Source organism: Microplitis mediator, chromosome 1 (genome assembly GCF_029852145.1).
Source record: "Microplitis mediator isolate UGA2020A chromosome 1, iyMicMedi2.1, whole genome shotgun sequence".
Taxonomy (NCBI): domain Eukaryota; kingdom Metazoa; phylum Arthropoda; class Insecta; order Hymenoptera; family Braconidae; genus Microplitis; species Microplitis mediator.
The window spans coordinates 3,845,217-3,857,336 of NC_079969.1; the positions used below are offsets into that span (position 1 = coordinate 3,845,217).

Here is a 12,120-nt window from a genome sequence, read left to right on the forward strand (position 1 = left end):
ATGCTCATAAGAGGGTGGGTGGACATGGGTGGAGATGGTCGTAGATGATTCTCTATTAAGTGGCCTCTAGCTTTGCTCCTGTTGGGAATAACCCATCATAATATGAACGTTTTTTGTTCAATATGATATCCTTTAGTGGAAAAAGCCCTTTCAAGTCCTAAGAAAAATTTATTTTTCGAGTTCATGCCCATAAGAGCGTGGGTGGACATGGGTGGAGATGGGTGGAGATGGTCGTAGATGATTCTCTATTGAGTGGCCTCTAACTTTGCTCCTGTTGGGAATAACCCATCATAATATGAACGTTTTTTGTTCAATATGATATCCTTTAGTGGAAAAAGCCCTTTCAAGTCCTAAGAAAAATTTATTTTTCGAGTTCATGCCCATAAGAGCGTGGGTGGACATGGGTGGAGATGGGTGGAGATGGTCGTAGATGATTCTCTATTAAGTGGCCTCTAGCTTTGCTCCTGTTGGGAATAACCCATCATAATATGAACGTTTTTTGTTCAATATGATATCCTTTAGTGGAAAAAGCCCTTTCAAGTCCTAAGAAAAATTTATTTTTCGAGTTCATGCCCATAAGAGCGTGGGTGGACATGGGTGGAGATGGGTGGAGATGGTCGTAGATGATTCTCTATTGAGTGGCCTCTAACTTTGCTCCTGTTGGGAATAACCCATCATAATATAAACGTTTTTTGTTCAATATGATATCCTTTAGTGGAAAAAGCCCTTTCAAGTCCTAAGAAAAATTTATTTTTCGAGTTTATGCTCATAAGAGGGTGGGTGGACATGGGTGGAGATGGTCGTAGATGATTCTCTATTAAGTGGCCTCTAGCTTTGCTCCTGTTGGGAATAACCCATCATAATATAAACGTTTTTTGTTCAATATGATATCCTTAAGTGGAAAAAGCCCTTTCAAGTCCTAAGAAAAATTTATTTTTCGAGTTCATGCCCATAAGAGCGTGGGTGGACATGGGTGGAGATGGGTGGAGATGGTCGTAGATGATTCTCTATTGAGTGGCCTCTAACTTTGCTCCTGTTGGGAATAACCCATCATAATATAAACGTTTTTTGTTCAATATGATATCCTTTAGTGGAAAAAGCCCTTTCAAGTCCTAAGAAAAATTTATTTTTCGAGTTCATGCCCATAAGAGCGTGGGTGGACATGGGTGGAGATGGGTGGAGATGGTCGTAGATGATTCTCTATTGAGTGGCCTCTAACTTTGCTCCTGTTGGGAATAACCCATCATAATATAAACGTTTTTTGTTCAATATGATATCCTTTAGTGGAAAAAGCCCTTTCAAGTCCTAAGAAAAATTTATTTTTCGAGTTTATGCTCATAAGAGGGTGGGTGGACATGGGTGGAGATGGTCGTAGATGATTCTCTATTAAGTGGCCTCTAGCTTTGCTCCTGTTGGGAATAACCCATCATAATATAAACGTTTTTTGTTCAATATGATATCCTTTAGTGGAAAAAGCCCTTTCAAGTCCTAAGAAAAATTTATTTTTCGAGTTCATGCCCATAAGAGCGTGGGTGGACATGGGTGGAGATGGGTGGAGATGGTCGTAGATGATTCTCTATTGAGTGGCCTCTAACTTTGCTCCTGTTGGGAATAACCCATCATAATATAAACGTTTTTTGTTCAATATGATATCCTTTAGTGGAAAAAGCCCTTTCAAGTCCTAAGAAAAATTTATTTTTCGAGTTTATGCTCATAAGAGGGTGGGTGGACATGGGTGGAGATGGTCGTAGATGATTCTCTATTAAGTGGCCTCTAGCTTTGCTCCTGTTGGGAATAACCCATCATAATATAAACGTTTTTTGTTCAATATGATATCCTTAAGTGGAAAAAGCCCTTTCAAGTCCTAAGAAAAATTTATTTTTCGAGTTTATGCTCATAAGAGGGTGGGTGGACATGGGTGGAGATGGTCGTGGATGATTCTCTATTAAGTGGCCTCTAGCTTTGCTCCTGTTGGGAATAACCCATCATAATATAAACGTTTTTTGTTCAATATGATATCCTTAAGTGGAAAAAGCCCTTTCAAGTCCTAAGAAAAATTTATTTTTCGAGTTTATGCTCATAAGAGGGTGGGTGGACATGGGTGGAGATGGTCGTAGATGATTCTCTATTAAGTGGCCTCTAGCTTTGCTCCTGTTGGGAATAACCCATCATAATATAAACGTTTTTTGTTCAATATGATATCCTTTAGTGGAAAAAGCCCTTTCAAGTCCTAAGAAAAATTTATTTTTCGAGTTCATGCCCATAAGAGGGTGGGTGGACATGGGTGGAGATGGGTGGAGATGGATGGAGATGATTCTCTATTAAGTGGCCTCTAACTTTGCTCCTGTTGGGAATATCCCATCATAATATCAACGTTTTTTGTTCATTATAATATCCTTTAGTGGAAAAAGCCCTTTCAAGTCCTAAGAAAAATTTATTTTTCGAGTTCATGCCCATACGAGGGTGGGTGGACATGGGTGGAGATGGTCGTAGATGATTCTCTAGCAAGTGGCCTCTAACTTTGCTCCTGTTGGGAATAACCCATCATAATATAAACGTTTTTTGTTCAATATGATATCCTTTAGTGGAAAAAGCCCTTTCAAGTCCTAAGAAAAATTTATTTTTCGAGTTCATGCTCTTAAGAGGGTGGGTGGACATGGGTGGAGATGGGTGGAGATGGTCGTAGATGATTCTCTATTAAGTGGCCTCTAACTTTGCTCCTGTTGGGAATAACCCATCATAATATAAACGTTTTTTGTTCAATATGATATCCTTTAGTGGAAAAAGCCCTTTCAAGTCCTAAGAAAAATTTTTTTTTCGAGTTCATGCCCATAAGAGGGTGGGTGGACATGGGTGGAGATGGTCGTAGATGATTCTCTATTAAGTGGCCTCTAACTTTGCTCCTGTTGGGAATAACCCATCATAATATAAACGTTTTTTGTTCAATATGATATCCTTAAGTGGAAAAAGCCCTTTCAAGTCCTAAGAAAAATTTATTTTTCGAGTTTATGCCCATAAGAGGGTGGGTGGACATGGGTGGAGATGGTCGTAGATGATTCTCTATTAAGTGGCCTCTAACTTTGCTCCTGTTGGGAATAACCCATCATAATATAAACGTTTTTTGTTCAATATGATATCCTTTAGTGGAAAAAGCCCTTTCAAGTCCTAAGAAAAATTTATTTTTTGAGTTCATGCTCATAAGAGGGTGGGTGGACATGGGTGGAGATGGTCGTAGATGATTCTCTATTAAGTGGCCTCTAACTTTGCTCCTGTTGGGAATAACCCATCATAATATAAACGTTTTTTGTTCAATATGATATCCTTTAGTGGAAAAAGCCCTTTCAAGTCCTAAGAAAAATTTATTTTTCGAGTTCATGCCCATAAGAGGGTGGGTGGACATGGGTGGAGATGGTCGTAGATGATTCTCTATTAAGTGGCCTCTAACTTTGCTCCTGTTGGGAATAACCCATCATAATATAAACGTTTTTTGTTCATTATGATATCCTTTAGTGGAAAAAGCCCTTTCAAGTCCTAAGAAAAATTTATTTTTCGAGTTCATGCCCATAAGAGGGTGGGTGGACATGGGTGGAGATGGTCGTAGATGATTCTCTATTAAGTGGCCTCTAACTTTGCTCCTGTTGGGAATAACCCATCATAATATAAACGTTTTTTGTTCAATATGATATCCTTTAGTGGAAAAAGCCCTTTCAAGTCCTAAGAAAAATTTATTTTTCGAGTTCATGCCCATAAGAGGGTGGGTGGACATGGGTGGAGATGGTCGTAGATGATTCTCTATTAAGTGGCCTCTAACTTTGCTCCTGTTGGGAATAACCCATCATAATATAAACGTTTTTTGTTCATTATGATATCCTTTAGTGGAAAAAGCCCTTTCAAGTCCTAAGAAAAATTTATTTTTCGAGTTCATGCCCATAAGAGGGTGGGTGGACATGGGTGGAGATGGTCGTAGATGATTCTCTATTAAGTGGCCTCTAACTTTGCTCCTGTTGGGAATAACCCATCATAATATAAACGTTTTTTGTTCAATATGATATCCTTTAGTGGAAAAAGCCCTTTCAAGTCCTAAGAAAAATTTATTTTTTGAGTTCATGCTCATAAGAGGGTGGGTGGACATGGGTGGAGATGGTCGTAGATGATTCTCTATTAAGTGGCCTCTAACTTTGCTCCTGTTGGGAATAACCCATCATAATATAAACGTTTTTTGTTCAATATGATATCCTTTAGTGGAAAAAGCCCTTTCAAGTCCTAAGAAAAATTTATTTTTCGAGTTCATGCCCATAAGAGGGTGGGTGGACATGGGTGGAGATGGTCGTAGATGATTCTCTATTAAGTGGCCTCTAACTTTGCTCCTGTTGGGAATAACCCATCATAATATAAACGTTTTTTGTTCATTATGATATCCTTTAGTGGAAAAAGCCCTTTCAAGTCCTAAGAAAAATTTATTTTTCGAGTTCATGCCCATAAGAGGGTGGGTGGACATGGGTGGAGATGGTCGTAGATGATTCTCTATTAAGTGGCCTCTAACTTTGCTCCTGTTGGGAATAACCCATCATAATATAAACGTTTTTTGTTCAATATGATATCCTTTAGTGGAAAAAGCCCTTTCAAGTCCTAAGAAAAATTTATTTTTCGAGTTCATGCCCATAAGAGGGTGGGTGGACATGGGTGGAGATGGTCGTAGATGATTCTCTATTAAGTGGCCTCTAACTTTGCTCCTGTTGGGAATAACCCATCATAATATAAACGTTTTTTGTTCATTATGATATCCTTTAGTGGAAAAAGCCCTTTCAAGTCCTAAGAAAAATTTATTTTTCGAGTTCATGCCCATAAGAGGGTGGGTGGACATGGGTGGAGATGGTCGTAGATGATTCTCTATTAAGTGGCCTCTAACTTTGCTCCTGTTGGGAATAACCCATCATAATATAAACGTTTTTTGTTCAATATGATATCCTTTAGTGGAAAAAGCCCTTTCAAGTCCTAAGAAAAATTTATTTTTTGAGTTCATGCTCATAAGAGGGTGGGTGGACATGGGTGGAGATGGTCGTAGATGATTCTCTATGAAGTGGCCTCTAACTTTGCTCCTGTTGGGAATAACCCATCATAATATAAACGTTTTTTGTTCAATATGATATCCTTTAGTGGAAAAAGCCCTTTCAAGTCCTAAGAAAAATTTATTTTTCGAGTTCATGCCCATAAGAGGGTGGGTGGACATGGGTGGAGATGGTCGTAGATGATTCTCTATTAAGTGGCCTCTAACTTTGCTCCTGTTGGGAATAACCCATCATAATATAAACGTTTTTTGTTCATTATGATATCCTTTAGTGGAAAAAGCCCTTTCAAGTCCTAAGAAAAATTTATTTTTCGAGTTCATGCCCATAAGAGGGTGGGTGGACATGGGTGGAGATGGTCGTAGATGATTCTCTATTAAGTGGCCTCTAACTTTGCTCCTGTTGGGAATAACCCATCATAATATAAACGTTTTTTGTTCAATATGATATCCTTTAGTGGAAAAAGCCCTTTCAAGTCCTAAGAAAAATTTATTTTTCGAGTTCATGCCCATAAGAGGGTGGGTGGACATGGGTGGAGATGGGTGGAGATGGTCGTAGATGATTCTCTAGCAAGTGGCCTCTAACTTTGCTCCTGTTGGGAATAACCCATCATAATATAAACGTTTTTTGTTCAATATGATATCCTTTAGTGGAAAAAGCCCTTTCAAGTCCTAAGAAAAATTTATTTTTCGAGTTCATGCTCATAAGAGGGTGGGTGGACATTGGTGGAGATGGGTGGAGATGGTCGTAGATGATTCTCTATTAAGTGGCCTCTAACTTTGCTCCTGTTGGGAATAACCAATCATAATATAAACGTTTTTTGTTCAATATGATATCCTTTAGTGGAAAAAGCCCTTTCAAGTCCTAAGAAAAATTTATTTTTCGAGTTCATGCCCATAAGAGGGTGGGTGGAGATGGGTGGAGATGGATGGAGATGATTCTCTATGAAGAGTGGCCCGTAACTTTGCTGCTGTTGGGAATAACCCATCATAATATAAACTTTTTTTGTTCATTATGATGTCCTATAGTTGAGAAAACCCAAAAAAGTCCCGAAAAAACTCTTGTCTAAAAAATTCATACATTATCACTTCTATTTTAGCTTCCAGTGGATATTCCAGTCCAGAGTATAGACAAGAATCGTGGCTCCAAGATGGTAAGTTCTTTAGTAAAATTTTGGTAAAAACTAAATATTAGACAACAAAAATTTTCAGTGCTCCGTAATCTGAGTGTTATAGAAATTTTTTGCTAATACTTTGAGACGAAATCACTTTAGCTTCACTAGCAGCTGCTAGGAAGCTTAATAATCTAGTATGTTGGTTCATATCCATCATCATAATAATTACAGACAACATCGATTATTAGTAAATTCTAATTATTGTATTCAATTTTCACAGGAAGTAGTTGTGAGACTGAAGATAGTGATCAATACGTTTCTGAGTTTCATCATTTATCAGGTAATTAAGAAAACTATAAAATATTGAACCATTCTATGTAAGAATTATGTACGCGTGGGTATGAAACCTTCGCCTATAGCTTTTCTGTTTTTAATTACATTTTAAATTTCTTTTTTAAGTATACGCGATGTAAATAAAATACCATATTTTAAAAATAAAAATCTCGCTCAAGGCATCAATCACGTTTTATTTTTATTTGATCTTCTTATTATTTTTAAATTTGTTTTTGATGCATAAAAAACGTTTCCGATCGAATATGGATTACATTATCGTTCTGAGATTACAAGCATCAGCACTTTGCGCTTTTATTCTCAGGAAAACAATTTGCGATTATAATTTACCAGTCGCATTTTCGACTTACTGAATTTAAAAAAAAGTAAAGGTGATTATTTTTCACACATTCAAAAATAGTAGACAACAATAATTAGAGCTCTTTAAAAATAAGCGAACTATTCCACGAAATTTCCCTATTATTTATTTTTACCATAGGAAGAAATGAACATTCACTATCTAAAAATATGATGAAATTATCAAAAAACCAATTCATCGTATATTTATACAGTCATTTTTATTTTCCGTACATTCATTTTAATGATCATTCGTCCTATGCAATAATGTCTGACTATGCAAGATGAGATAGTACTTTTTTTATATCTGATCGAACATGAGTGCTCATGTGTGAGAATGTTTTAGTATTTTCCTACGTATTATTAACTTTTTTATTCTAAATCAACAATTTTCTATGTACTGTAATCAATATTATTTTAAATTTCCAATTTGATTGCTTGAATTTTAATTACAATTCTCTGCCAACAAATTATATCAAGCCCTCAGGGGTCTATTTATTGTTTGCTTTTCTCCAATATCTAGTCCTATCGTACTATATACTAAAGTATACCCCACACATATTTATTATAACTTCCATTATATATTTTATGTAAATAATTTTATTTTAAATAATATTTTTTTTAATTATAAAAAACGATTCCCATGAAAAATGAATACACCATTTGATTTATAACATTATTTTGACCTCATCCCTTCTCTAGCTTTCCCTTCTTTTGTAGTCTTTACATAGTCGTCCCTATTTTACTATCAAAATTATAATAGAAGTAAGAATCTGTTTCCCCACTCTGTAACCCTCACCTATCTTGTGATACCCTACGGCCATTAAGAACCCACGTGCCGTTGCAACGATGCATCTCAACTTCCGTCATGACACGCGTCCTTATGTCAGAACTTAAAGCTTCATTGTATTTCTTATGTTAGTCGATGTTACTTTGATTTGTCAATTTATTTTACGTATAAATAAATAAAAATAAAACACCTATCAAATTTTTTAAAAATGTGTTCATTAGAAAAATCTGAAAATCGCTCAATTCTACGGACTGATTTCAAAACTTCCCTATTTCCGAGATCATGAAATTTCAAAACTGTCATGTATATTTGTTTTGAGGCCTTCAAACTCGAAAAAGTTTGTGAGATATCGATTCTAAAAAAAATCAATCGCGAACAATACTCCTAATATTGGGTCATAGTAACTAACTAAGAAATGATGTTTCGTTCGAAATTTTTGTTTTCAATTAAAACCAACTGATTTTATATGTTTTCAGACGGAGTTAAGCAAGAATCTTCACTTAATTGCCAGAAAAATAGAAATGATTATAATCAGCAATACAATGAAAGTGGACTGAACTTTTTGGACCTCAGTCCTGCGACTTCTGATTTATGTTTTGGGTAAAAATGATTTTTTTTTAATATTTGGTCTAGAATTTTAAGTTGGTTAATTTCATTTTAGTAAGATCCAAATAAGTTTTTGAACGAAAGTGAGCAAAATCAACCGCATAAAACCAAAACTGTGCAGGTTGACAGTAGAGTATTCATTTTTATATTCCCGTTATAATTTATACAGGAAACCAAGTCCTGGAAGAAATGAGAGGACCGATTGTGTATCAGTTAAGGAAGAGCCGTCGGATCGTGATTACATCGAACCTACATCAATTACTAACCTTTCATCCCCTGGTTCACAAGATAACTTAACTGGTAAATATAATTACTGCATAATTCGAGTACACTAAAAAAAATACTCTTATGAAGAATATTTAATATTCTTTAAATGTAAATTCATAATAATTTTCGAGAATATACGTTTTTCTGCCTTATGGTGGAGATGGATAAAGTTTGAAATTAATCAAATAATTTATTAATCAAGTAAAGTATCTTGTTCGTAACATATACCAAAATTGGACGTATCTTCGTCTGGAAGACAATGCATATCGAGCTTATGCTAAATTTGAGCGTGTTCTTAAAAACCTTCTTACGCACAAAAAATTGAGGCCGAGCTCTTTCATGTCCAACGGAAATTTTTAAAAAACCGATTGATTTCAAATAAACTGAAGCTTATAAAAATGGAAAAAGAAATACATTTCAAAACATTAAATGTCTAGTTCAATATCTAAAACCTCTAATGACAATGAGGGCTCGTCTCTGGATACGTTCAAATATTCCTTTTTGTATTAATACCAGAAGTGAAAGAACTATCAACTATTAATCAAGCTGAAATTCCTCCGACAGAACTCAAAAAAAATATCAAAGTAAAATATCATTATATTAACTCTAATAATTATTACTTAGACACAGAAAAATATATTCATTTAGAATAAATATATATTTGTTAGAGGTTAATAAATATATATTTAATCCTAATGATTATGGATTTAAAAATGAGAAATTCATTTAATTACAATAAATAACAGAGTGCTATTATTTGGGAATATAAAAACTCTGGAATAAGTTTCTTACCAGGGACACCACAAGCTGTGGGCGCGATCTAGTGGCGAGCACTGAACTACTCCCGCTGCTGTTCTTACATATACATATATATGACATTCAAAAAAAGTTGGCTCTTACGAATGCATGAAAACAGAGATAAAAAAACAACAAATATGAAAAGAATGATCGTTAGTCTATAATAAATTACTGTAACTCAGATACTAATGTCAAAACGGATTGAACTTTTATGCACCCTCTTGAGGTCTCTATTCGAACTGTGAGTCGTGACAAAGTCTCTTGACAGAAGGGAATCGTCGAGAGCGTGATAGATATAATGAAGTAAATGGTCAAATAAGGATGCGAGATTTCGATAATGGAATGACCCACGTGCATGACTCTATATGCTATTAGTTACGTCCGTATCATCAATTTCTATTAACATCTCGATAGGATGACCAAAAAATTCTGTAAATTACATCTTCGAATTTTTTTTTGTCATAAGTCCATGATCTATTCGCTTGATTTATTGTAAGCAATCATTTATTGGAATCTAATCAATGAAACTTTGAATTTAAAAAGAAAAATTAAAAAAAAAACGGATTTTTTTATTTTAATAGTTTAATTTTCAATGAAAATAAACATATTTCTACCATAACTATCTGCACAGCTTTAGCTTAAATAAATGAGCTACTTTGTAGTCACCTGGGGATTATACAGAGTTCTCTCTCAACGTAATTCTCCCTTGCCATTAAGCCAACTCAATTATTCACTCGCAGTTTACGTTGATAATAGGGTATAGAGTACTTCCGAGATATGTTATGTTATCGATACAATACACGACTAGAACTTGTATTAAATCTCATGGGAAAATTAACGGTAAAAAAAATTATGAACAAAACGAACCGTATCTCGACAAATATTCAAACGAATCGATTGGGAAAAAAAAATATATATACAAAAAAATTGAAAATCAATTTGAATTCATGCAATTTTCAGTAGCCCGTGACTCGCATTTTTCTCTTTTCCTTCCACGTTCCATTGATTTATCTCTCACCCTTTATCTTCCAACCGCGACTATCGTGAAAAAAATCAACGTAGCCTTGAATATCAAGTAATTTCCTGACATATTTATATGAAAGGAATTTTTCATAATTAGATTTTTGCGGGCATTATTAAGTAATTTCTCTATATTTTGAATCCAATTCCTTTTATGTTCAGAAAATTTTCAAAAAAACAGGGTTGCATTTTTAGATCAACTTTTGAAAACCGGGTTTTCATCAGATATCGCCGCTTAGAAGTCTTAGGAATCTATTCTATCTACACGCGTGTGTAGTTTTTTCTGTTTTCATAGAATCACTTCCACATTTTTGAATTTTCTTGAGGTTTGAACTTGAGGTCAAAGACAAAAAAGTCAACAAAGGGTAAAAATACGTAAATATATAGACTACTGGGGAATGTAAATCCTTCAGTTAATTATTCAAAAGTCTTGTCGGAGGGTACGAGTAAATAGCAACCCTTTTAATCTTCTTTAATACAGACGAATAACCAAATGTTATTTACGACAATGAATTCAATCGGTTGATATAACATTTTTTGAAGCTATTAGAATAAATAATTAAGAATGGGGAAGTAATGAGAGATGAACTGAAATATAAGTCAGCGGTCAGAGCCGCTATTGTTGCAACTTTGGCATTTCGTGAAAAGCAATGGAAGCAAAAAAGCTATGGGTTAAGAAAATTAATAATATAACGAAAAATACTTGCGAAAATAAGATGACCCCTCTTTACATCTCAGTCAAAATATATCAGCAGAAACATCTCACGTAAAAATATTTCCATGAGCAAGACAAAGAGAAAAATATTTGTATCCTTGTCCAGTTCATGGATATATTTTTTCATAAGATGTTTTTTCTGAGATGAAATGAGGAGAAGTCCGAAGGTAATTGGTGAGGTATAGAGTCATGTAGGACAAGTGTGCGCAAACCCATTTATTTCGGACTGAAATGCATGGGTTTGCACACAATTACCCACTGCGCACACATGTCCCGCATCCCTTGTAGGAAAAAAAATATTGACAACGGGGCCAGTCTTGGCACAATACTGGGCTACCGAGGCTCGGCCTCCCAAGGTTGGTCCGAGATCCGACCAACGTTCAAGTGACGAGTCTTGGTTTGCCAGTCTTGGGCCAAGATTCAGCCAACACTCAAGTGACAAGCTTTGGTTTGCCAGTCTTGGGACAAGGTTCAGCCAATACTCAAGTGACAAGCCTTGGTTTGCCAGTCTTGGGACAAGGTTCAGCCAATACTCAAGTGACAAGCCTTGGTTTGCCAGTCTTGGGACAAGATTCAGCCAATGCTGAAGTGACAAGCCTTGGTTTGCCAGTCTTGGGACAAGGTTCAGCCAATGCTCAAGTGACAAATCTTGGCTTGCCAGTCTTGGGACAAGGTTCAGCCAATGCTGAAGTGACAAGCCTTGGTTTGCCAGTCTTGGGACAAGGTTCAGCCATTATGCAAGTGACAAGCCTTAGTTTACCAGTCTAAATAACAAATAGTACCTAAAAACCCCTGGCTTCTGTGAATAGCGTAACAGCCTAGTGGATAAGACGCTTGCCTAGCAGTCATGAAGGACCAGGTTCGAGACCCAGCAAATGCAAAAAAAAAATTAGTTTCATCGATCCACCTGATTTCTCTGTGTACAAATTTATTTCCATATCTTACCATCCCACACATGTCTACTAATATTTTTTTTTTTTTTTAATTTATTTTTAATAAGCATAGGTGCTTATTTAGCAACAGTCTTGGCACAACACTGGCTCTCGATATTGGGCCA

At 35.6% G+C, this 12,120-nt stretch overlaps 1 protein-coding gene across 1 annotated transcript in view; it reads left to right on the forward strand.

Moving 5' to 3' along the window:
• Positions 1-12,120, forward strand: part of LOC130670368 (uncharacterized) — a 31,597-nt gene that overhangs the window by 15,818 nt on the left and 3,659 nt on the right. The window contains exons 3-6 of the mRNA XM_057473759.1: positions 6,166-6,219; positions 6,461-6,520; positions 8,134-8,257; positions 8,433-8,563. Coding sequence (XP_057329742.1) covers positions 6,166-6,219; positions 6,461-6,520; positions 8,134-8,257; positions 8,433-8,563 — 369 coding nt within the window. The remainder of the gene's footprint in view (positions 1-6,165; positions 6,220-6,460; positions 6,521-8,133; positions 8,258-8,432; positions 8,564-12,120) is intronic.